General features: G+C 46.9%; 1 protein-coding gene across 1 annotated transcript in view; it reads right to left on the bottom strand.

The window, feature by feature from the left end:
• Positions 1-5,271, bottom strand: part of ADGRG7 (adhesion G protein-coupled receptor G7) — a 1,214,738-nt gene extending 1,209,467 nt beyond the window's left edge. Inside the window, exon 1 of the mRNA XM_069204827.1 lies at positions 5,097-5,271. Within this exon, the coding sequence (XP_069060928.1) occupies positions 5,097-5,208 (112 nt within the window). The 5' untranslated portion in view covers positions 5,209-5,271. The remainder of the gene's footprint in view (positions 1-5,096) is intronic.
• Positions 5,272-25,981: the final 20,710 nt, after the last annotated feature.

Genomic DNA, 25,981 nt, shown 5'->3' with positions numbered 1-25,981 from the left:
GGCAGTGAATGGCTGAGATTTGGGCGTTTTTTCGCACATCTGGGAGAGGTTAGAATGTGGGCCGGGGAGGCGAAGCTGGATCTGAAGGAGGCCTGCAGCAAACGCCTCCTGAAGGTGGGAACTGATGAGGCGGGAGGCCAGGAAAGCCAGAGAACGTGCTTTGCAATGACTGGCTGGGTGATTCAAAGCCACCAATCACAGTGAAGAGAGCAGGCCGAGCCCTAGGTGAAAAAGAAGGGTGAACGACCTCCAGAAATCATTGTGAACTAGAACAACGAATTCACCCACACCTCGAAGCAGGTGTCGCAGCCGCGCAGGAGGGGGTAGCGGTGTAGACGCTCAGTCAGCCATTGAAGCACAGTAGTCGAAGAGGAAGAGTCACTCCGACAGAGCCCTTGGGATACCATACCGCGGGGGCACGGGGTGCAAACAATGGTGAAATGGGCAGTTGCGGGCAGACACTGCACTTGCAGCTGAAGCAAGGACAGAGGCCGTCCACAAGGTCTTGGCAGCAAGGGAAACCTAGCTGCTGGTGCACGCTGAGACTCTGGTGGTCATGGCAATAAGAGGCTGTGCAGATTAGGAGTTGACAAGCAGACTAAACATAAGGACTGGACTCAAGAAATTTGACACAAAAAGGGATGTTCTACATGGGACAGATGTATGACCACTTGTGCGATGTTTATGGACCATGTAGTTGTGTTGTTGCAATAAACTGGGGCCATTGTAACCTCCAATAATGCCTCTGGTGTTGTTTGCAGTGGAGATGGAAGGCAGTGAATGGCCGAGAGTTGGGCGGTTTCTTGCACGTTTCCGAGGGGTTAGAACGTGGCCCAGGGAGGCAGTCAGACCTGAAGGAGGCCCGCAGCAAATGCCTCCTGAGTGCGTGACCGGTGAGGCGGGAGAGCAGGAAAGCCTGCAAACAGGCTTGGCAGTGATTGGCTACGTGAGTCAGAGCCGCCAATCACAGTGGAGAGAGCAGGCCGAGCCCTAGAAGACAAACGGGGGCGAACGACCGCCAGAAATCATTGCGAACCAGAATGACAAACCCACCCACCCACACCTCAAAGCGGGTTTCGAAGCCGTATAGGAGGGAACTGCAGGAGCGGTGCAGATGCTCAGTCAGCCATTGAAGCTCAGTAGGGTAATCCTAGCCGCCAGCCCATGCTGAGACTATGGTGGTCATAGCAATAAGAGGTTGTGCAAATCAAGGGTTGGCAAGCAGACTAACTATAAGGACTGGACTCAAGAAATTTGATACAAAAAGGGATGTTTTACATGGGACAAATGGGAAGGCAGTTAACAGCCGAGAGTTGAGCGGTTTCTTGCACGCCTATGAGGGGTTTGGATCCTGGTTGATCGCATGATAGTTTTACAGTGGTTTACCACTGCTGTATCTATAACTATTCATTAGATGATTGTTAGAAATGGGGTCTTTGGTTGGCAGTCAGGTTACCCCCTATCCAAGCAAGGACCCTCACTCTAGTCAGGGTAAAGGAGAATCACACTCAGTTGACCCCCGCTCACCTCCTTGGTAGCTTGGCATGAGCAGGCAGGTTTAACTTCAGAAGCAATGTGTAAAGTATTTGTACCCACACACACAGTAACACAGTGAAAACACTACAAAATGACACAACACCTGTTTAGAAAAATAGGTAATATTTATCTAAACAAAACAAGAACAAAACAACAAAAATCCAACATACACAAATCATGATATGAATTTTCAAAAGAATAAGAGTCTTAAGGGGTCATTATGACCCGGGCGGACGGCGGTATGTTGGGGAAAGGAACTGTCAACAGGCTGGCAGTACCTTTCCCCAAAATATGACACTGGCTTTTTGGCTCACGCCAAACCACCAATGTACCACTCCGTCCGCCAGGGCGGTAACAGCCGCCGGGCTGGTGACTCCGGTCTCCAGCCAGGCGGCCGTGACAATCCCACCCTCGTGATCATGACCCGGCCTACCACCATGGTTTTCGTGGCAATCTTACCGCAACGAAAACCATGGCAGTAGGCACTATCAGTGCCAGGGAATTCCTTCCCAGGCACTGAGAGGGGTCTCGCCTTCTCTCTCCCAGAGTCCTCCCCCTACCCCTTCCGTCCACCCCACCATACACACACAAACATACACACTCATACACATACGCATACCCACATCCAGCCACGCATGCATACATACATACACACTGCAACACACACTAATATACATTATAGCACACACGCATCCACAAGACACAACATACACGTACACTCACACCCATTCATTCACACACACATTCCACATGACTCACACCTGCATGCATGCATACAAAAACAGACACACACACTCCCCCACACACACACAACACCCCCAACCCCCCTCCCCTGTTGGAGAACCTGATTTACCTGCTTGCAGGAGGTCCTACGGCAGGAGACAGGACGTGGCGCTGCTGCCAGCAGCAGCGTCTGCCAGCGGAACACTGCCAGGTTGTTTTATGTGCTGGCATTCTCCTGGCGTGGCGCTGCTGCTGGCAGCAGCGACACCTTACCGCCATCCGCCGCCATGACCGTAGCCAGAATTCCGCCAGCCTTCTGGCGGTATTCTGGCTACGGTCATATTATGGTGGACGGTAGGTAGCCACGGGGACGGTCTTTTGGAAGCCGTCACTGTGGCGGTAGGCGGAATTTTCCACCAATGTTAAAATGAGGGTCTTAATCCTTAGAAAACAGTGAGAATGCTGTTGTTACACAGTACCTGGTTAGCATAAAAAATGAAGCCACACAGGCGAGTGTGCGTCAGAAATGTCAGCTATATGTCGCTTTCCTACTCACAAGTGAGGCCATGCGTAGTTTCCTTCTCCGGTCGGGTCGGCGATGCGTCGGTTTTCTCCCTCGCAAGAAGGCAATGCGTCGATTTCCAGACGGGGCACCTCGGATCCGCACATAGTTGAGTTGACTTGGACGCCCAGGGACAATGCATGGAAAATCCGGTTGCACAGTGTTAGAAAACCATGGTGTGGGGTTTGCACCATTATCAGCCTCGGTAAGCGGGTGTTGCGCATAGTTTCTCCAACCGCGTTGTGTTGATCTCTTAGCCACAATGCAGGTGGAGCATGGATTTCAGCTGCAAAGCCGTCGGTGCGTCCTTTATCAGCCGCGTCTTGGAAGGTGCATCGTAAATGTCCCTGCACAGCGCTCTCTGCATGGATTTTCAGATCTTGTCTGCCAGCTTCACCTTTTAATGGCCAGGGACTGGATAGGGCACCACTTGGCATGGCAGGAGTCTCAGGAGAGAGCCCAGGTGCTGGCAGGGGAAGTCTTTGATGGCCCTGAGACTTCAACAACAGGAGGCAAGCTCAGTTCAAGGTCTTGGAGATTCTTCTCAAGCAGGAATGAACAACAAAGTCCAGTCTTGGTCCCCTTTCACAGGCAGAAGCAGCAACTGCTAGATAGCCCAACAAAGCACAGTCACAGGCAGGGGCAGCACTTCTCCTCAGCTCTTCAGCACTTCTCCTTGGCAGAGGTTCCGCTTGATTCCAGAAGTGATCTGATTTTCAGGGGTTTTGGGTCCCATACTTATACTCTTTTCTGCTTTTGAATTAGGCAAACTTCAAAGAAAAGTCTATCTTGTTTGTAAGATACTGCCTTGCTCAGGCCAGGCCGCAGACACACAACAGGGGGTTGGAGACTGCATTGTTTGAGGGCAGGCATAACCTTTTCAAGTGTGAGTGACCACTCCTCCCCTCCCTCCCAGCAGAGATGGCTCATCATGATATACACGCTACACCCCAGCTCCCTTTGTGTCACTCTCTAGAGGACAGGTGTAAACAGCCCAACTGACAAACTGACCCAGACAGGGAATCCACAAACAGGCAGAGTCACAGAATGGTTTAAGTAAGAAAATGCCTACATTCTAAAAGTGGCATTTTCAAACGCACAATCTAAAAACAAGCTTTACTAAAAGATGTATTTTTAAATTGTGAGTTGAAAGACCCTACACTCCATATTTCTATCTGGTCCCAAAGGGAATCTGCACTTAAATAATATTTAAAAGCAGCCACCATGTTAACCTATGAGAGATAGGCCTTGCACAGTGAAAACCGGATTTGGCAGTATTTCATTGTCAGGACATATAAAAACATTAGTATATGTCCTACCTTAAATATACGCTGCACCCTACCAACGGGGGTACCTAGGGCCTACCTTAGGGGTGCCTTACATGTAAGAAAAGGGAAGGTTTAGGCCTGGAAAGTGAGCACACTTGCCAGGTCGAATTGACAGTTTAAAACTGCACACACAGACACTGCAGTGGCAGGTCTGAGCCATGTTTACAGGGCTACTAATGTGGACAGCACAACCAGTGCTGCAGGCCCACTAGTAGCATTTGATTTACAGTCCCAGGACACCTCGAATGCACTGTACTAGGGACTTACAAGTAAATCAGATATGCCAATCATGGAAAGCCAATTACACATACATTTTACATAGGTGCACTTGCACTTTAGCATTGGAGACCAGAGGAGCAAAAACAGAGTCCAGCACGCACCAACAACCTGGGAAACAGAGGCAAAAAGTTAGGGGAGGCCACGCCAATGATGCCAAGTCTAACAATGATAAAATACCAAGGACCATTTCTAGGGTGAGAGATGTCTCCTTGTTACCGGGACACCCCTTTTATATCCCTGGACTTTGCTTTTCCATACTATTTTTCTCAGGTATGTTGGTCCAATTGCCTCATTAAAATGAATCAAGCCTACGACTCCCAGAATGCACTGATCTGATATATCAAAACCCAGTACTGGAAAAGTTGTGTCCTGGCAACATGGAGTTATCTGTTCACCGTAGTTATTTTTTTGATCTTTTATTTTCAGAAAGGCAGTCACTCGTTCTGAAGTGTGGAGGCTGAGAGTCATGGCTATCTAAACTTTTTCATGTTACAATGGGTACATTACTAAGAGATAAGGAAAGCTTCACAGTACGCTTTTGTTTTAGAAGATAAAAGAATAAATCACGAAACGGGAGCTCTACATACTGAAACCTCGCTCGTGCACAACGCATGCTGCCACCAACGAACATGGAATGATAAACACTTCAAATGAATGGTGTACTGTACCTTTATAGACGTTTGATATGAGAAGCCAAGTCAACAAAGTGAGGAGAAAGGCGCCAAAGAAACAAAGTAAACCTTTCAACCAAGACGCGAGTTTGCTCCTGTCGTGTGGCATTGTTGTGCGTGAAGGTGCTAACCCTGGAGCAACAGAGCGTATCGGCCACCAAACCTCAGAGAGCTCTTCTTCTAAGGAAGTAACTGGCGTCATTAATGATCCCTGACAGACCAGGCAAAGTGTCAATGTACAATTCGACTGGTCAATGATTGCTCGGAAATGGGAGTGGTTCCAGTGGTTTGAGCTTCCTTCTGTAAGTACTGAAGTCTTATGACACCTGGTGTACTCGGTAAGCTGTGCACCTGTTTGAGATACGAAGCAGTTTTACTAAATGTTCTTTGTTCATATATTCTAAATAAGTAAAACATAAGAAAAGGTCAGTTTGCCGCTATTCTCATTTGCTGGTTTCAGGCTATAGAAGCAGCTCCTCCGCCCCCATATCCCCTCAGCAGCAGCTGCAAAACTTTAAAAATAAAACGATAATAAAGATGTTTATTAAGGTTTTATTTATAAAGGGGCGGAGCCATGGGAGATGACAAGCAGGTAGAGGGAGTGGTGTGCACTCCCCTCAGTGCACGTGTGTTTGCCCAGCTGTCTCAGGACAGCCAAACATATATGCGCACTAAGCTCTCTGTGCGCCCTGTGTTGCCAGGTTGGAACTGCAGGCCTAGCTCCCTGTCTGCCTGGGAGCGCAAAGCCAGGGCGGTCAGGCCAATCCTAACGCTGCTCTCATGCTGCCAGCAACATGAGAGCAGTGTTAGGATTGGCCGCAGGGCAGGCTGGGTGCCTGTATCTTGGAGCCTGCAGTCCAGCTAGAGGCCTGAAGAGCAGCGGTGCGGCGGTGTTGCAGTAGGTTTTTTTATTATTATTATTTATTTTGTTTTGTTCAACCTTCCCCCACCAGCCCCTTTGCCCAGCTGCCAGCCGCGACTGTTCAGGCATGGCCTCTAGAATTCTGTGGCGCTGGAAAGAGAAGTGCAGGTGATGTAGCAGGAGCACTGTTAAAACTTGAAATTATTTAGATGAAGATTGACAATAAAAGGGCCCTAAAAAATGTTTTCACCTGCCAATATTGTTTGTGTTTTAAATTAAACACTGTAAAATATCCCCTATGTTTTAGTGAGGTGACGTTATTGGGCAGCACCCCCACTTGAAAAATCGTTTTATCACCACTGCTAAAATTAAGCGATTTTTGCAACAGCATGTCCAAATGAATATGAATTTACCACTCTTGCTGCATAACTTGCAGATTAAAAAAAATGTTTGTACCTCAACTGATCAAAATATACTAAAAAAGCACTGCAAGTGGTGCTGTGCACTGGCAAACCCTTTGCAGAGGTTAAAGGCTCACTTTTAAGTTGCTTATGAACAAGTTACTTACCTTCTGTACCGCCTTTCCTTTTTAGTACTTAAAAGTACTAAACCACAGATTCCTCTCCTTTAAAATATCCCCATGTGGAAGACTGGAGTCAAGGAATAGTTCCAGTGGTGCTCCAGTGTGCTGGTATGTGGTATTGTGTGGGTCTGTGTTGACTCCATGTCATTCCTGAAGTGTTGGAGTGGAGCCACATATAAGCTCCATTCCTGCGTGCTGATGTTAGTTTCTGCTTCATCTTTCTCATTCCCACCCCACGCCCTCAAGACACAAAGCATGGAACAAAATATCTGAGAAGGTGTGCGGATCCCTCACTTTGGTACCATTTTATATGGTAAAGATGCTACTGCATGGAACTGAGGGATAGAATGTTAGAACAGAGAGGTAGAAGGGTAAATCTATGGTTAAACTGAATATTCACCAGAAAGAGCATTACCGAAGGTAAGTAACTTGTGTTTCTGATGGATACTTCTAACCACAGATTCCTCATCTTTAGAATATATAGCAGAACAGTATCTCCCAAATGTGGATGGTATTTAGAGTGAACTCAGACCAAAGTATCCTGCAGAACCAAGTGGGTAAAGTGACCTTTCCACTGGAGTTGACCATCAAGGCAGTAGTGTTTCATGAACATACACCACTGCCTATGTCGCAGACTGGTAGATGTCTACAATAGGCACACATCACATCAAAGCCATTGTAGCACTTTTTGTTCTTTATGGAATACCCAGATGCCCTCAGGGTGCTGCTTCATGTCTGGTGCTCTTCAGATTTTAAGACAGAGGACTATCCTTCTTTGCACAGCATTCTTTTGCTCTGCCCCAGAGAAACCCACAAAGAGTTGATCATCCAAGCAGTGGTCTTTTGTGTTGTCAGTGTAAGTCCTCAGAGGTCTCTCAAGGTGAGGTTGATGGAGCCTCACATCTTTCGAGGGGTGATCTAGCCAGGGCCTGCACCATTGACTAAAGACCCCCTTGCGCACTTCGGTATGGAGACATCACTTGCCTTCTGCAAGCTGACACCTGCTCAGTTTGTCCACTCTCGCATTCAGGGACCCTAATAGGTAGTAGGTAACCTAGACAATATTCTGCTTGTCCAGCCATCTCTCTGAGGTGTAGCGCCATCTGGGACATGATCTAGGACTCCACTCTGGTCTGATTGTTGCACTACCACACAGCAGTCATGTTGTCTTTAAGGACCTGCACCCACCTCCCTTTGATGGACATCATGCAGGCTTTCAGGGCCAGACGGATCGCCCAAAGCTCCAGAAGGCTGATATGGAGCTGACACTGTGCCAAAGACCAGAGACTCCTTATCTCTTCCTCTCCCAGATAGCCCCTCAAACCCAGCAATGACATGTCTGTCACTACCATGAACTCTGGGTGAGATTGAAAGAGTGGTCTTCTACAGGTCACTTTGGCATCTACCAGCTAGCAGTGCAGATCCTCCTGCATCTCCTTTGGGATCTGAATGGAGTTGGAGCGACAGCCCTGATGCTCATCCCATTGAGATCTGATGGTCCATTACAGGGCTCAGAGTTGCCACCTGGTGTTTAGGATATGGAAGAAACCTAAGGCCAGAAGAGACATCGTCACTGAAACCTTGGTCTGATCTCTAAACATCAGAATCATATCCTGAATATCCCAGACTCACTACAGCAGTGAACATTTTTTGAATGTCACTGTGTACAGAATCATCCCAATGAATTGAATCCTCTGTGTGAAACTCAGGTAGGACTTTAGGTAGTTGATAACAGAGGCCACATGGATTTCTGACATTTGAGCCACACACTTCAGTAATTGGTTTATCCTCTCCACTCCAGGCTAGCGGGTAACTAGTGCGTGGCCGGCTCTGGGGGATTCTGGGCATTCTGTACTACGTTTTATGATCCTGATTGGACACAGCATGTATGTTACTCATAATATAGCCTTCCCTGATGCAAGGATTTGCCTTTTCGTAATCTCAGTTCTTAGAATCATAGGTCTGCTAAAGGTGCATCTGTAATATTGGCTCCATGGTACCACTTGTCTAATTTGCTTAACTTTTAACCTGGCAACCTTGCCATACATTTCTACTATTCCTAAATATATTACATTGTATTCTTTGGATTTAATATTGTCAAGGGAACGAGTGATCAGAATAGTGCTTTATTGTATTGAAAGTTTACTTTACATATAATGATTTTACCATTGATTCTAAAAGATGCAATACTTAAGCATTTTTATGACACATTGAATTGGCAGATGTATGCATTGATCAACCGTGACATTATTGTCTTTATTTTGTTTAACAATTACATTTTTTTTGTGCTAAATTGTTATGGTTTTAAATAACTAGAAACAATAAGATTTACCTACCTTTCCTCTGGTAGTTGATGGTAGTTCTCCACTATATCAGAAATTCCGCCATCATATTTAGGTGGCCCACAGCTGACTGCAGGCAGCCCACCTTCAGGAGTCAGTAGTTGAGGCACAGTACTTCTGAAGATGAGTAGCAACCAATGCCAACATTTTCAGGAGTATTTGAGGGACCAAAGTAAGGGTTGAGGGGAGCACAGATAGTGTTCCTTGTCTACCTTGAACTGCAGGAAATGCCTGTGAACTGTAGGACAGCTATGAGCAAATGTGTATCCTACCAGTCCAAGCACACTATCCAGTCCTCTGCATCTAGAGCAGATAGGATCTAAGCCAGAGTGGGTAGAGGCCCAAAATCCAACTGAGGCCTCCGTCCTTCTTTGGAACTAGGAAGTAAATTCAAACGTTTTCCCCTTAAAGTCCTGTACCCTCTCAATTGCACCCTTGTACAACAGAAGGTTGACTTCCTGCATCAGGATTGCACTGTGCTCCAGTGCAGGAAACATGTGGGGTAGGAAGGAGAGAAAGAGCAGGGCATAGCCCTTTTGAACAATCTGTATGATCCACTGGTCTGACATGATGAAACTCCAGCCAGGAAAGAAATGCTATACTTTGTCTCCTAGTGAGCAGACATGAACCTGGAAGGGCAAACTAAAGTGGCATGGAGGCTGTCATGGCAAGCCAGCCTCCAGTAATAGCCTCTGATTTTTCTGTATTGGTGGGGAAATTGTTGGCTGGTGTCAATAGCCCCGGGGAATGTGCTGTGGTTCGACTGTCCTTGAGTCGTTCCATTACAAAATCATATTTTTCTCTAAGGGAGGTGGGGCTATTGAAAGAGATTTCCATAAAAGTAGCCTGTATAACTCCAGAAAACCCAATTGACCTTGTTCAGTCCTGACTTTTGAGTATGACATTGTACTAATAGATCTCTGAAGAAGTCTGCAGTATGCAGGCCAGCTCGGGGCACTCACTTGCTGCATTCTGACCATCATGTATCATTTGGGGAAGACAAGTCCTGAAGCCATCTGGGACAGCACAGAAGTCTTTGCTGACCATTTCTTGTAATGCATGGGTGTACCTACCTAAGAGACAAATAACACTGGTAAAACTGAGGGCTAGACTAGCTAAGGAAAACATTCTCTTTGCAAAAGCATCAGATATTTTTGATTCCTTATCTGGAAGACTGGTCTGGAACAAATTTGGATTGGACTTACTTGTTGAAGCTTGAACAATCAGGCTTTCTGGTGTAGGATACATGGTCAAGAAGTCAGGTTCACCCGGAGTTGGTCTATATTGCTTAGTCATAGGTTGACTGACAGGCAAGCATGAGCAGGGTTTGGACCATGTAGCCTGAAGGGCATCAGTAGGGGCTTCATTAAATTGTAATAATGACTCAGATAAAATTGGAGTTGATTGAAGAATCTCAGTTAACACACTTGTTTTAGTCCTAATAGTGAGGAACTGCAAGTCTAGTTTTTAAGCTACCAATGTGATTGAAGCTCTTTTCTCCATTGGTGGTCCAAGTGCAAAGTCAAGCTCTGTGTCAGGAGATGTGTTTAGCCCACTGGCAGTTTGTACCTCTAGATACAATGTAGTTTAATGAGGAGGCGCAATCTGTCTCCTTCCTCATCATCTTCAGTGTCCTGAGGGACTCTGTCTTTCCGCACTGGGGCTCGATTTGAAGTCAAAAAGAGCATGGATTCTCTAATGATACTGATATTGAGGCAGTGGTTTGGCAATGGAACACAGTTTTATAACCACTGATTGTATTTTTGTGATTAGTGCAACATAGGTCTGGAGCAGTCCAAGCTCAATTTGGGGTTAGAGACCAGAAGTAGGATTGGATCATTGCCTGGCTGCTATGTACAGAAGGAACCTGCATGGACCTTGGTGCTGGAGTAGATGCCAGTACTGGAGTCAGTAGTTGGTCCCCACTGGGCAGATGGCATAAGGGGTGTTCTGCCATTGGAACTCTGACTGGAGGCCCCTGTAGCACGATGGGGCCAAGGGACATGCCAAGGGAAGCCCAGATTTCTGTAATCACATTGGGACCAACTGAAGGTGGGCTGATACCATGGAGACATTGAGGGAGTGCAATCTTTTCATGGCACCCTCATTAAACTTTGAATGGCAGGGTAGCGTTGAATCCTGCTTGGCCTTCTTATGATTGTGTTCAACTTTGATTTCAACTTATCGGAAGACTTTGAGCGGGAAGTGAACATTCTGTGGGAGCAGTCTCTTGACCAGGACCGTGATCATACCTGTGACCTAGAACAGAAGCAAGACCTCTGCTTCAAGCGTGGACTATTCTTACATTCAGTAATGTAGCTGTTAACTCCCAAATCACCTTAGGGTGCATGAAGGCTCACTTGTCCCACAACTTTGAGTCATGGCCTGAGCCTAAGTAACACAGGCAAACCTTGTGACCAACATCTGCTTCCTGCAGTCTTAGCACAACTCAATCAAACAGTTTTTGTAAAGTGCAGAATCTCACCCGTGAGGGTCTCAAGGCGGTGGGGGGAGGGGAAAGGCCTCATCCGAAGAGCCACTTATTTAGGATCTTCCTTAAGATGGTGAGCGATGGACTTTGTCTGAGGTGCAGGGGGAGGTTGTTCCAGCTCTTTAATGCAATGTAGGTGAAGGATCGTCCTCCGGCAGTGCTTTTACGAAAGGATGGTGGCCAGGGCCATCTGGGCAGAGCGGAGGGATCTGGCGGGGTTGTGAGAGGAGACGCGATGGTTCAGGTAGGCTGGTCCTGCATTGTGTATGGCCTTGTACGTGTGGGTGACTAACTTGAAGGTGATTCGTTTCTGGGCCAGAAGCCAATGGAGGGTCCTCAGGTGTTGGGAGATGTGTTCTCGGCGAGGGAATTCCAGGATGAGTCTGACAGCCGCGTTCTAGATGAGTTGTAGTTTTTTTATGTTTCTAGTCTAGGTGCTGGCGTAGAGGGTGTTGCTGTTGTCGAGCTTGCTTGTGACTAAGACGTGGCTGACTGTCTTGCGACAGTCTGCTGGGATCCATCTGAAGATCCTCCGAAGTTTGCGGAGTGTGTGCCAGCAGGAGGAGGTGACTGAATTTAGCTGGCAGGTCATGAATAGGGAGGAGTTGAGGATGATGCCTAGGTTGCAGGCGTGATCAGTTGGTGCAGGTTGGGAACTGAGGGATGTGGTCCACCAGGAGTTGTCCCAAGCTGAGGTGGCATTTCCGATGATGATGAGCTCAGTCTTGTCAGATTTGAGGTTGTGGCAGCTTTCTATCATCCAGGTGGTGACCGCTTCCATTTCTGAGTGGAAGTTCCTTTTGGTTGTGTCCGGGTCTTTGGTGAGGGAACTGATGAGTTGTGTGTCACCAGCATATGCCACGATGTTCATACCGTGGCGTCTGACGATAGCTGCGAGAGGGGCCATGTATACATTGAACAGTGTGGGACTCAGTGAGGATCCCTGGGGGACTCTGCAGTTGACTCCTGTGGGTCTGGATGTGTAGGGCGGGAGTCTGACCCTCTGCATCCTACCAGAGAGGAAGGAGTGGATCCATTCCAGGGCTCTTCTGCGGATTCCTACATTATGGAGTCTGGTGTGTAGAGTGCTGTGGGAGACTGTGTCGAAGGCTACTGAGAGGTCGAGGAGCATGAGTGCAGTGTGGCCATGGTCTAGGAGTAAGTGGATGTTGTCGGTGGCTGCCAGGAGGGCTGTCTCCGTCCTGAGGTTGCTGCGGAAGCCGGACTGGGAGCTGTCCAGGGAATTGTTGGCCACAATGAAATTCCGTAGTTGTGCGTTGTTTGCTTTCTACAGTACTTTGGCTGGGTAGGGTAGCAGCGAGATGGGCCAGAAATTCTTTCGTTCTGACGAGTCGGCCATGGGTTTCTTCAGGAGAAGGCGTATTTCGGCATGTTTTCAGTCCTCAGGGAAGGTGTCAGTATTGGTGGAGCTGTTTATTGTGTTTTTGAGTTTGGTTGCGATGGATGTGCTGGCTCTGGTGTGGGCAGCGGGCCATTGGGGCTCTGGAGTGGGTGCTGTTCATGATGCTGGCTGTTTCCTCCATAGTGAGCGTGGACCAGCTGTGGATGGTCTGGGTGGGTTTTAGGGGGGTGGGTCAGTCACCGGTTCCGGTGCCAGGATTTTCCAGGAGGAGGCTGTTGTAGATGTTCTGGATCATGCAGTGGAAAAAGGTGGCAAGTTTTTAGCAGAGGTCCTGTGACAGGGGGCTGCTGGTTGCTTCGGGGGGGGGGATTTGTGAACTTATTGATGACTGAGAAGAGTTCCTTAGAGTTGTGTGTGGAGGATTTGATGTGCTCCCCGAGTGCGTCCTTCCTTGTGTTCTTGATTTTTCGGTGGTGGGTGGCGGTTGCAGCTCTGAAGGAGGCGAGGTCTTTGCTGGTTTGGCTGTTCTTTCATTTTTCTCTAAACACCTGCGGGCATGCTTTGATTCTTGGAGTTCAGTGTTGAACCAGCTATCTATCTTAGGTATGCATTTGGGCGATGTCACCCGGAGGGAGGCTAGAATGTTGGCACATTCTGTGATCCATGCACTGAGATTGCACGCTGCTGTGTTGGAGTCATTGGAGGGAGGGATTTGGTGAGAGATGGGGTTAGTTGCTCATTGGTGATTTTGTTCCCTTTTTCTGTGGGGGATCCTGAGGCTGCGGGTGTTGCTGCTGGGTACAGTGATTGTGAAGTGGATGCAGAGGTGGTTGGTCCAGTCTGGAGTGAAGCTGGTCTCGATGGTAATCCGGTTGCTTTAGGAGAAGATGGGATCCAGTGTGTGTCCTGCGATGTGTGTGGGTGCGGAGACCAGCTGTCTGAGGCTGACGATGGTGAGATTGTCAAGTAGAGGTGTGGTGTTTGGATCGGTGAGGTCCTCAAGGTGTAAATTCAGGTCACTGAGGAGGAGGTAGTCGTCTGACGCCAGGGACTGGGGTGTAGCAATGTCTGAAATGTTGTTTATGAATGCTGGATGGGTGCCGGGTGGCCTGTACACCAGTGTGCCGCAGATGGAGGAGTTGTGGTTGGAGTGGACCAGGAAGTGAAGGTGTTCCATGGTGGTGCATTGTTCTTCTGGGATGGCGTTGACACGTAATGAGGACTTGTGTACAATGGCTACTGCTCTGCCCAGGTGGGAGGGCCGGTCCCTCAGTAGGATGCTGTATCAGTCGGGAATGGCGATGGCGATGTCTGGTCCCGAGGTGAAGTTGGTCCAGTTCTTGGTAAGGAAAACGATGTCTGGTTGGGCAGTGTTGATCAAATCCCAGAGTTTGGTGGCATGTTTGTGGAGGGAGCGGATGTTCAGGAGCAGGCAGTTGATGGGGGTGTGGAGGTTGTTGGTATTTCAGTGTGTGGAGAGTACCTTTAGCTTGTTGAGACTGACACTGAAGTTGCAGTTCCAGCAGGTGAAAGGTCCGTGGGTGTCCTTGGGGGAGATGATGCAGCAGTTGCTGAGATGTCCGGTGCTGAGGAGGAGGAGGGTCTTGGTGTCGTAACAGAGGCAGGCCAGGGGGTGGTATAATGGAGATCCAAGGTTCCTTGTGCTGGACACGGTGCGGGCATTGACAGGCACAGACAGGCTTGCCTTTGGTGCGCCTTTGGCACGCTTGCTGCAAGCATCCGCTGCACATCCTTGCTACGGCCCCATTAAGAAGGGTAGGGGGCGGGGTGGGGGAAGCGGTCATGTGGGAGGACAGGAAAGGTGTTTTGCGGGGAGGAGGGCGGTGCCGGAGCAGCATGGGAGCGGGCAGAAGAAAGGAGGGGAGATGAAAAGGAAAAACGAGTGAAAAAAGGCAGAAAAAGAAGAGTGAAAGAGGGCAGAGGAAAGGAGGAGAGATGGAAAAGAAAAGGAAAAACAAGTGAAAAAAAGGCAGAAAAAGAAAGAGTTAAAGAGCGACAGAGAAAAAATACCTACTTGTGATGGCCACTAGACCAACAGGGATGAGGAGGGCCTCGAACTGAGAGTCAGGAGGCTCTCAGTTCATCCCAGGCAAAAGGCAGAGGCAGCAGCAGCCAGAGATGCTGGGGAGGGCAGCAGCTGAATTTCATCTTACTATGGGGACATCATTCTCTAGCACATAGTGAAAAATTTGAAAGAGCAACAAGTTGGAAGCGCACCTCAGGAGCAGTGTCATAGGACGTAGAGAGAAAAAAGGTGAAGTCAGCACACAGGTATGGCACGAACATGTGGCTTTGTTCCGTCACTTCTGGGCCAGTACACTTTTACCATTGAGCCATATGGCACTACCTACCAACGTGCAGGAGCATTGATGAAAGTATTCTCCTGATCTAAACTGGTGCCTGTGGATATTCTAAAAGTGAGGAATCTGCATTTAGATGAATCTATCAGAATGTTGTATTAAATTATTGAAATCATATTAATGAGGAGAAACGTTTGCACAGACAGCATTAAAGTGCACTATAATGATAAAATAGGGAAAAACTGCAGAAAACTGTTGCACTATATTGCATATAGTCCCTCATTATGACCTGGCGGTGAGTGATAAAGTGGCAGTAATACCGCCAACAGGCTGGCGGTAACTACCGTCATCTTATGACCATGGCGGTGATAACTCCCACAGAGAGCCAATGTACCACACCAACCGCCAGGGCAGATACGACACTCACCACGGCAGTAGCCGTCAACAGCCAGGTGGAAGGCAAAGTACCGCCCACCATATTAAGACACTACAATCCACCATGTTTTCCGGGGCAGTACCAATTCCATCAAAAGCCTGGCAGAAACGCATCACAGAAGAGAAAAGACTCACCATCGGAGACACAGGGAAAAACAAAGCCTCCATGGATCCAATGATCTTCTACGTTATGCTCCACCTGGAACACCAACGCCGACGAAGACAACGGCGATGAGTACAGCCACCTAGCACACAAGGGAGGGAGGAAGGAAAATGAGAGTGACACACATACGCCACCTGCACACGAAAAACCATTTGTACCCGACACACAGCAGAATAATGCAAGGACAACAAGAATGCACCAAGGTGAATGTATTGATATTAACAGCTAATAAATAATCGAATTGTCTGTGAAACAGATATGTACAAATGCACACAAAGGGACACTGCCCGGTCTAATGTTCAAAGGGCCCACATGGCCAAAGGGCACAGTCCAAGGCCGAACTTGAATCCTGACTTCATTCAGATAGAACTCTGCAGGGGCATCAGTTTGCAAGTGGGAAGGCACCTCAAGGGAATGGGGGGCACCTTAGCCGAAGTCGAGACAAAGCCCACTGGTTCGGGAGGGGGCTCCATGCCCATTTCCCTGCCCTGGGGAGTGCAAGGCCACAGTCTCTCAGGTGGGTGACTTGCCCACTGGTTCTGGAGGAGGCTCCATGCCTATTTCTCTGTCCTGGGGAGTGCAAGGCCACAGTCTCTCAGGTGGGTGACTTGCCCACTGGTTCTGGAGGGGGCTCCATGCCCATTTCTCTGTCCTGGGGAGGGAAAGACTACAGTCTCTCAGGTGGGTGACTTTCCCACTGGTTCTGGAGGGGGCTCCATGCCCATTTCTCTGTCATGGGGAGTGCAAGGCCACAGTATCTCAGGTGGGTGACTTGCCCACTGGTTCTGTAGGGGGCTCCATGCCCATTTCTCTGTCCTGGGAGTGCAAGGCCACTGTCTCTCAAGTGGATGACTTTACCACTGGTTCTGGAATGGGCTCCATGCCCATTTCTCTGTCCTGGGGAGTGCAAGGCTACAGTCTCTGGAGTGGGTGACTTTCCCACTGGTTCTGGAGGGAGCTCCATGCCCAATTCTCTGTCCTGGGGAGTGCAAGGCCACAGTCCCTGGAGTGGGTGACTTTCCCACTGGTTCTGGAGCGTGCTCCATGCCCATTTCTCTGTCCTGGGGAGTGCAAGGCCACAGTCTCTCAGGTGGGTGACTTGCCCACTGGTTCTGGAGGGGGCTCCATGCCCATATCTCTGTACTGGGGAGTGCAAGGCCACAGTCTCTAGAGTGGGTGACTTGCCCACTGATTCTGGAGGGACTCCTCGTACACCAGCCCCTGGAGGGTGGCCTACATGGCTTCTGCTGGTAGTGATGGCTGCACTTTGGTGGAAGATGGGGATGCCTCCTGGGCAGCCTTTGCAGGTGGCGATGGCTGCACGTTGGTGGCGATGGAGGTGCCTCCTAGGCAGCCTCTGCAGGTGGTGATGGCTGCAGCTCCTCAGCTGGTGGTGGGGGCCCCATGGCCACTGGTGGTGGTGGAGATGTCACCCTGACAGCCTCCGCTGGAGTAGAGGGCTTTTTTCTCTCCATGACATAGGGTGTGGAATCCTTACCCCTCCTGGCAGGGGTTGATGGCTTCTTCCCCTTCATGGCAGGTTGTATGTGTTCCCTAGCCTTCCGGGCAGGAGTCGAGGGCTTCTTCCCCTTCAAAGCAGAAAGTGCAGGCTCCTTCCCCTTCATGGCTGGAGGTGTGGGATCCTTCCTCTTCTTGGCTGGAAGTGTGGGATCCTTCCCCTTCTTGGCTGGTGTCACTGACCTTCCACCAAGACTAGGTGGTGCCACCACTGTCCATGTGGACTGTTTGGCTGAGGTGCTGGGCTGGGTCATTGGGACCATGCTCTTACGGGCAGGACGGGGGGGAGGGAGAGGGAAGAGGCCAAGCTGGGCAAGGAAAAGCTTCTTAGGGACGGTGGGGCGGGAGGAGGGATGGTGGTGGAGGTTGAGGGAGTGGTTGTAGGAGGTGTATGTCTGCTGGATTTACAGGTGCCCTATATTTTATTTGAATTTGAATTTTGTGTATGGGTTTCTTGTCACTTTGTGATGGAGTAGACTTTCTGATAAGCAGACAATTCTGGTGTATTGTATTTTATGTAACGTGTTCTCCATTCTAAATGTCAGAGAGTTTCCTGCCTATAAAACAAAAATATCTCAATGTCATCCTTAGAGTGAAGTGCACTGTGAAATAAAATACAAAAACACTTTTCCCATTGGCTTACCAGTTGGAAAGGTAACTTCAACAGTCAGGGCCACCCTTGGCTCAGATAGTGTCATGTTTCAAATCATTTATGACTTAAAACAAGATCCAAATCATAAACATGAGGTTTTCGACACTATGGATATTAATCATTTTGTCACTTTCATTGTTGATGTCCTGGTTGGCCACACAGCTTTAACTGCTTATAAGATATTTTGCTTACCTGATTCTCTACTGGCCCATATAGGTGTCTATAGTTGTTGAGGGCCCGCTCAGGAAGAATGTCAAACTCCTCAAGTTTGAAGCTGGGGGTCTTGTCACTTGCTCCATCAACTTTGGTGGGTCCCAGCAGAAGTAAATGAGTAGCATCTGTTGGGGAGGTCTCTTATAGCTGATTGTTATGAGACAAGTGATATAGCGGTGTTAGACCTGACCGCCTTAGGGTGGTTACCCCCAACTTTTTGCCTTCCTCCCTCCACTTTTGTCACAGTGTCCTTTCCTCTGGATCTGCACGTTGCTGAACAAAAGGCCCGCCTTCCAGCGTCACCAACTCAGAAAGCTATTATAGCACAGAGTTATGATGGACCCAGTAGGGGGGAAGGGAATTAGGGTAGGGAACAGCAGGGAGAGAGATCTGAAAAGAAAAGGGTAGAACAAATATGCACTTACTCATTCATAGAAATGTAACTCATCAACGGGACCTCCTGCCAACTCACTACCATCAACTGCATACACAACTTCTGGAATCTTTTTCTTGATACTGGGTATATGCAAGTCTTGTGCACTTTGTTGGTCCACAAAATTTCCTGTTGCCCCTGAATCAATTAGAACTTGTACATTATGTATTTTTCCCCACACAGTCATTTGTACTAAAATTCCAAAATGTTTGACATAACGATTTGTGCAAGAGCACACTGAAGGGATTGTCAATTTGCCCAAGAGGTCCCCTTCGTTCTTTCTTGGGCACTTTTGTTTTCCTGTGAATTTCTGTCACAGTGTCTTTTCCTTGGGATCTGCAAGTTGCTGAACAAAAGGCCCAACTTCCAGCGTCACCAACTCAGAAAGCTATTATAGCACAGAGTTATGATGAAGCCAGTCGGTGGGGAAAGGAATTAGGGTAGGGAACAGCAGGGAGAGAGAGCTGAAAAGAAAAGGTTAGAACAAATATGCACATACTCATTCATAGAAATGTAACTCATCAATTGACTCTTGACCAAATTTGCGTCTCCGATATATCAGATGGAGACCCCTTTTGAAATGAGGGCAAAGCCCCTTCTTTGAAACATGGAACAAGAATAAACTATGACCTCAGAACCAAGAGATGGCAAGAGCTTTGGACTATGATCATACTCATAATATCAATCCTGTAAAATCTATGCAATCATAACATAAACCTTTGATCATGACCTAGAAAATCTCAAAGAATTAAATATGCTTTTCACATATTATGCTTTCCAAAAAACAATGAAAACTATGATTTGCTTATCTCCATAATACTTTCACATTCACAACTATAAAGGCTGAAATGTTTTTACTCATTGAACTTGAAGCGCTTTATTTATAATACGAGGAAGCGCTTTTACTTGTCTTGCCTAAAGCGCTACGCTCGTTATGCTAAGGGGGTGCTTTACTCATGTGGCCTGAGTCACTTTGATTGTTGTGCAAAGAGCCTTTTACTCATGTGGATTGAAGCGCTTTGATTGCCGTGCCAAGAGCGCTTTACATCTGTGAACTGAAGCGCTTGAATTGCCATGCCAAGAGCGCTTTACACCGGTGGACTGAAGTGCTTGATTTGCCGTGCCAAGAGTGATTTACACCTGTGGACTGAAGCACTTGAATTGTCGTGCCAAGAGCGCTTTACACCTGTGGACTGAAGCACTTGAATTGTCGTGCCAAGAGCGCTTTACACCTGTGGACTGAAGCACTTGAATTGCCGTGCCAAGAGCGATTTACATCTGTGAACTGAAGCGCTTGAATTGCCGTGCCAAGAGCGCTTTACATCTGTGAACTGAAGCGCTTGAATTGCCGTGCAAAGAGCGCTTTTCACCTGTGCTCTGAAACGCCATTGATCGTCGCGCCAAGGCCGCTGTACTCTGGAAACTGAAAACGCTTTGCTCGTTGTGCTAAGGGGCGCTTTACTTCTGGAAGTAACGACTTCCTCCAAAATTTTATTCACTGAAGCCTTACCGCTACGAGTACGACCTACTCGTTTTTTAATTCACCATGGAAACAAGGATACTTCGATTGGATGTCACTTTGCCATGCACGAACTCTGCTCTTCTTCAGAGAAACCCCCACGAGGTGTGACTGCATCAAAATCTTCAAAATAGTGAGCAACGTGCTTGGGTGTGGCTGGGCTTTATAGTCCTGCCACACCCCAAGATGGCTGCTGCCTCTAAAAACATGGGAATTGTAGTCCCTTCATGGAATAGCACTGATAAGTGCATCTTGTCCCCCAATGTCCTGAACCTGCAGCTCTATGAGCTTTGCCACAGGGCAGACAATGATGATGGCCACCTTTGGAACATGAGGGGATGACAAGTGGTGCGCATAAAGTGCTGCAGAGCCGCGCAGCGGAGTTTCGGGCAGGACCTAGACCGCGCATGACCTTATTCCTGACATTACACCGCTCTCCCAAGCGCAGTCCAGGGCCCGGTTTATCAGGATGGAGGAGGTGAAATCGTCGCACCAAACGTGGTGCATGAACATGTCTTGCAGGTTCCCAAGAGTCATTTTCCGGTCCGTATCCTTTCCAGGACACCAAGTACCAAAGGGAAGACCCCCTATATTTAGAGTCTAAAATAGATCGCACCTCATACTCCCAATGACCTTGGACTAATAGAGGAGCAGGTTGTGTGACACTTGAGGGCGAAGCAGGCTTAAGAGGCGAAGTGTGAAACACCAGATGAATTTTCCAAGAAAATGGTAATTTAAGCTTATATGTTACTGGATTTACTTGTCGTAGTACTTCATAGGGCCCTATGAATTTTGGATGAAACATATTTTTATTTTTGAATACAAAGTTTTTCGTGGATAACCAAACTCTATCTTTGTATACTGAGGACCAGGCTGGTGTTTTTTGTCATATTGCATTTTATATTTTTCTTTGCTTGATGAAGATTTGTTTGCAATTGTGAATGTACCTTTTTCATGTGTGTTAGCATGTCCATGACTGCTGGAGTGGTTTGAGTAGAGGCAGGTAACGTAACTGGCAAAATGTGCGGACGACGCCCATATAAACCATAGAAAGGAGTTGAGTTTATTGAAGAGTGGTTAGAGTTAACATAAGCCAGTTCTGCAAGCCACAAAAGATCCAGCCTGGTTTTAGGAGACTTTGTTGCGTAACATCGTAACTATTGCTTCAGAGTTTGGTTTAGTCTCTCTGTTTGACCATCCGTTTGTGGATGATAACTAGTAGATCAAGTCGAATCAATTCGTAAAGCCTTGCACCATTGTTGCCAAAAACGTGCAGAAAATGGTGTTCCTCTATCAGAGAGGATAACTCTTGGAAGTCTGTGAAGACAAACTATATTTTGTAAGATGATAGTTGCTAAGGTGTCGGAGGTTGGGAGCCCTTTACAGGCAATGAAGTGAGCATATTTGGTAAGGCTGTCCACTACCACTAGAATGGTTGTAAATTGTTTTATTTTAGGAAGACCAGTAATAAAATCCATAGAGATATGTTCCCATGGATGATTGGGAACGGGTAGAGGTATCAGTAGACCTTTGGGCTTGCTATGTTCGCTTTTGCATCTTGCACATACTTCACATGATTGTAGCATTTGCTTAAGGTCGTGAACAAACGTAGGCCACCAAAAATACCTTTTCATGAGTTCTGTTGTTTTTTGAGGACCTGGGTGACCTGCCAGAGGATGACTGTGTAACCAATGAAAAGCTGTCTCTCTTAACTCCTCAGTAGACAGGAAGACTCGAGATTCATGTAGAGGTAAGCCTTGTTAAATAGACCTCTTGGTGTCTTGTTGTAACCACTCTAGCCACTTAGTGATGTGAAAATTATTATGAATAAGATCAAAGAATTCCTCGGCAGCTACTAAACACAACACTTTTGAAGGCGTTATAAAAGGCATGGGTTTTTGTTCAGTAGGTGTGATTGAAGAATCTTGTCTAGATAATGCATCGGCCTTATGATTATCTACTCCTGGTCTAAAAGTCACAATGAAATCAAATTCTGCAAAAAATAGCATCCATCTTAGTTGTCTAGGAGTTAGTAGTCTGGCAGAACTCAGAAATTGTAAATTTCTATGATCAGAATATACAGTTATGGTGTGTTTCGCTCCCAATAGATAATGTCTCCATTCTTTAAAAGCATTACGAATTGCTAGTAATTATTTTTCTGCTATGGTGTAATTCTGTTCCGCTTCATTCAATTTTCTTGACGCATATGCTATCGGGTGTAATTGTCCAGTTTCTCGATGATGTTGAGACAGGATGGCCCCAACAACAACATCAGATGCATCAGCTTCCACGATGAATGGTTCCTCCACATTAGGCTGAGCTAGAATGGGAGCGGTAGTAAAGGCCTTTTTTAAATCTTGAAATGCTTTCTCTGTCTCTTAGGACCAGTTAAAGACGGACTTTTTCCTTAGCAATTTGGTGATTGGTGCCACCTTTTTGGAGAAGTGATGGATGAAGCGTTGATAAAAATTAGCAAAACCCAAAAAACATTGAATATCACGTACTGATTTTGGTGTGGGCCATTCAGATACAGCTTGAATTTTTCTTTCAGTCATTTGCATGCCGGTGTTAAAATGACTCCTAGAAATTCAACTTCTTTAGCATGGAATTCGCATTTACTTAGCTTACGAAACAAATTATATTTTTGTTGAGTTTTTAATACTTTTTTAACATGTTCTTCATGTATATCTTCAGAGTTTGAATAAATCAATATATCATCAATATAAACGATGACAAAGATGTCTATATACTCTCAGAATATCGTTTAGGAAATATTGAAAGGCTGCTGGGGCATTACATAGACCGAACGGCATCACTAGATACTCAAAGAGGCCATAACGAATCTTAAAAGCCGTTTTCCACTCATCTCCCTCTCGAAATCGAACTAGGTGATAAGCACCTCGTAAGTCAAGTTTGGTCTAAATAACGGCAGATTTAACCTGGTCTAAAGACCGGTATGAGAGGTAGTGGATATTTATTTTTAACTGTGATCTTATTTATCGCTCTAAAGTCAATACAAGGCCTCAAATTGCCATTAGCTTTAGGTACGAAAAACAGTGGAGAAGCCTCTGGAGATCGTGATGGCCGAATTAGCTTGTTGGCTAAACACTGATCAAGGTATTCTCGTAGGACTTGATTTTCTTTCTCTGATAGTGCATAGATTGTACAATTTGGTATATTGGTGCCAGGTTCAAGGTCGATCTGACAATCATACAGCCTGTGAGGTGGTAATGAGCTCGCTTTCTTTTCACTGAAAACATCAGTATATTCTGAATACTGTGATGGCAGATCAATTTCCTTCTCAACTGCAGTAGCAATAGAGTGTTGAAGATTTCCTTCTTTGTTTCATCTTTATTTAAAACATGTCTTTGCACAAGAAGAAGAAGAAAAACGCAAAACCTGGTTGCGCCAGTCTATGCATGGATTATGTAACATTAACCATGGCATTCCTAAGATAAAACCATATTGAGGTGCTTGAATTATATCAAAGCAAAATATCTCACAGTGGTTCTGATTCTCATCATCTTTGCAAATCATTTGTATTCGTGAGGTTTGTTTAGTAACAGGACCTCCTGCCAACTCACTACCATCAACTGCATACACAACTTCTGGAATCTTTTTCTTGACACTGGGAATATGCAAGTCTTGTGCACTTTGTTGGTCCACAAAATTACCTGTTGCCCCTGGATCAATTAGAACTTGTACATTATGTCTTTTTCCCCGCACAGTCGTTTGTACTAAAATTCAAAAATGTTTGACATAACGATTTGTGCAAGAGCACACTGAAGGGATTGTCAATTTGCCCAAGAGGTCCCCTTCGTTCTTTCTTGGGCACTTTAGTTTTCCTGTGAATTTCTGTCACAGTGTCCTTTCCTTGGGATCTGCACGTTGCTGAACAAAAGGCCCACCTTCCAGCGTCGCCAACTCAGAAAGCTATTATAGCACAGAGTTATGATGAAGCCAGTTGGGGGGAAAGGAATTAGGTTAGGGAACAGCAGGGAGAGAGAGCTGAAACGAAAAGGTTGGAACAAATATGCACGTACTCATTCATAGAAATGTAACTCATCAATTGACTCTTGACTAAATGCGTCTCCGATATATCAGATGGAGACCCCTTTTGAAATGAGGGCAAAGCCCCTTCTTTGAAACATGGAACAAGAATAAACTACGACCTCAGAACCAAGAGATGGCAAGAGCTTTGGACTATGATCATACTCATAATATCAATCCTGTAACATCTATGCATTCATAACATAAACCTTTGATCACGACCTAAAAAATCTCAAAGAATTAAATATGCTTTTCACATAATATGCTTTCCAAAAAACAATGAAAACTAGGATTTGCTTATCTCCAAAAATACTTTCACATTCACAACTATAAAGGCCAAAAAGTTTTTACTCATTGAATTGAAGCACTTTACTTATAATACCAGGAAGCGGTTTTACTTGTGTTGCCTGAAGCGCTACGCTCGTTATGCTAAGGGGGTGCTTTACTCATGTGGCCTGAGTCACTTTGATTGTTGTGCCAAGAGCCTTTTACTCCTGTGGATTGAAGCACTGTGATTGCCGTGCCAAGATCACTTTACATCTGTTGACTGAAGCGCTTGAATTGCCGTGCCAAGAGCGCTTTACATCTGTGGACTGAAGCGATTGAATTGCCGTGCCAAGAGCGCTTTACACCTGTAGACTGAAGCGCTTGAATTGCCGTGCCAAGAGCGCTTTACACCTGTGGACTGAAGTGCTTGAATTGCTGTGCCAAGAGCGCTTTACACCTGTGGACTGAAGCGATTGAATTGCCGTGCCTAGAGTGCTTTACACCTGTGAACTGAAGCGCTTGAATTGCCGTGCCAAGAGCGCTTTACATCTGTGAACTGAAGCGCTTGAATTGCCGTGCCAATAGCGCTTTACATCTGTGAACTGAAGCGCTTGAATTGCCGTGCAAAGAGCTCTTTACTCCTGTGAATTGAAGCACTTTGATTGCTGTGCCAAGAGCGCTTTACATCTGTGGACTGAAGCACTTGAATTGCCGTGCCAAGAGCGCTTTACATCTGTGGACTGAAGCGCTTGAATTGCCGTGCCAAGAGCGATTTACACCTGTGGATTGAAGCGATTGAATTGCCGTGCCAAGAGCGCTTTACACCTGTGGACTGAAGCGCTTGAATTGCCGTGCCAAGAGCGCTTTACACCTGTGGACTGAAGCGATTGAATTGCCGTGCCTAGTGCGCTTTACACCTGTGAACTGAAGCGCTTGAATTGCCGTGCCAAGAGCGCTTTACATCTGTGAACTGAAGTGCTTGAATTGCTGTGCCAAGAGCGCTTTACATCTGTGAACTGAAGCACTTGAATTGCCGTGCAAAGAGCGCTTTACACCTGTGAACTGAAGCGCTTGAATTGCTGTGCAAAGATCGCTTTACACATGTGCTCTGAAACACCTGTGATCGTCGCACCAAGACCGCTGTACTCTGGAAACTGAAAATGCTTTGCTTGTTGTGCTAAGGGGCGCTTTACTTCTGGAAGTAAGGACTTCCTCCAAAATTGGATTCATCAAGGCCTTTCCGCTATGAGTACGACCTACTCGTTTTTTAATTCACCATGGAAACAAGGATACTCCGATAGGATGTCACTCTTCCATGCACGAACTGTGCTCTTCTTCAGATAAACCCCCACGAGGTGTGAATGCATCAAAGTCTTCAAAATAGTGAGCAACGTGCTTGGGTGTGGCTGGGCTTTATAGGCCAGCCACACCCCAAGATGGCTGCTGCCTCTATAAACATGGCAATTGTAGTCCCTTCATGGAATAGCACTGATAAGTGCATCTTGTCCACCAATGTCCTGAACCTGCAGCTCTATGAGCTTTGCCACAGGGCAGACGATGCTGATGGCCACCTTTGGAACAAGAGGGGATGACAAATGGTGCGCATAGAGCACCGTAGAGCCACGCAGCAGAGTTTCGAGCGGGACATGGACCGTGCATGGCCTTATTCC

This window comes from Pleurodeles waltl, chromosome 8 (assembly GCF_031143425.1).
Source record: "Pleurodeles waltl isolate 20211129_DDA chromosome 8, aPleWal1.hap1.20221129, whole genome shotgun sequence".
In the NCBI taxonomy this organism is placed as follows: Eukaryota; Metazoa; Chordata; class Amphibia; order Caudata; family Salamandridae; genus Pleurodeles; species Pleurodeles waltl.
The sequence above is the reverse complement of the archived record's forward strand: the minus strand, read 5'-3'. Positions and strand labels throughout refer to the sequence as shown.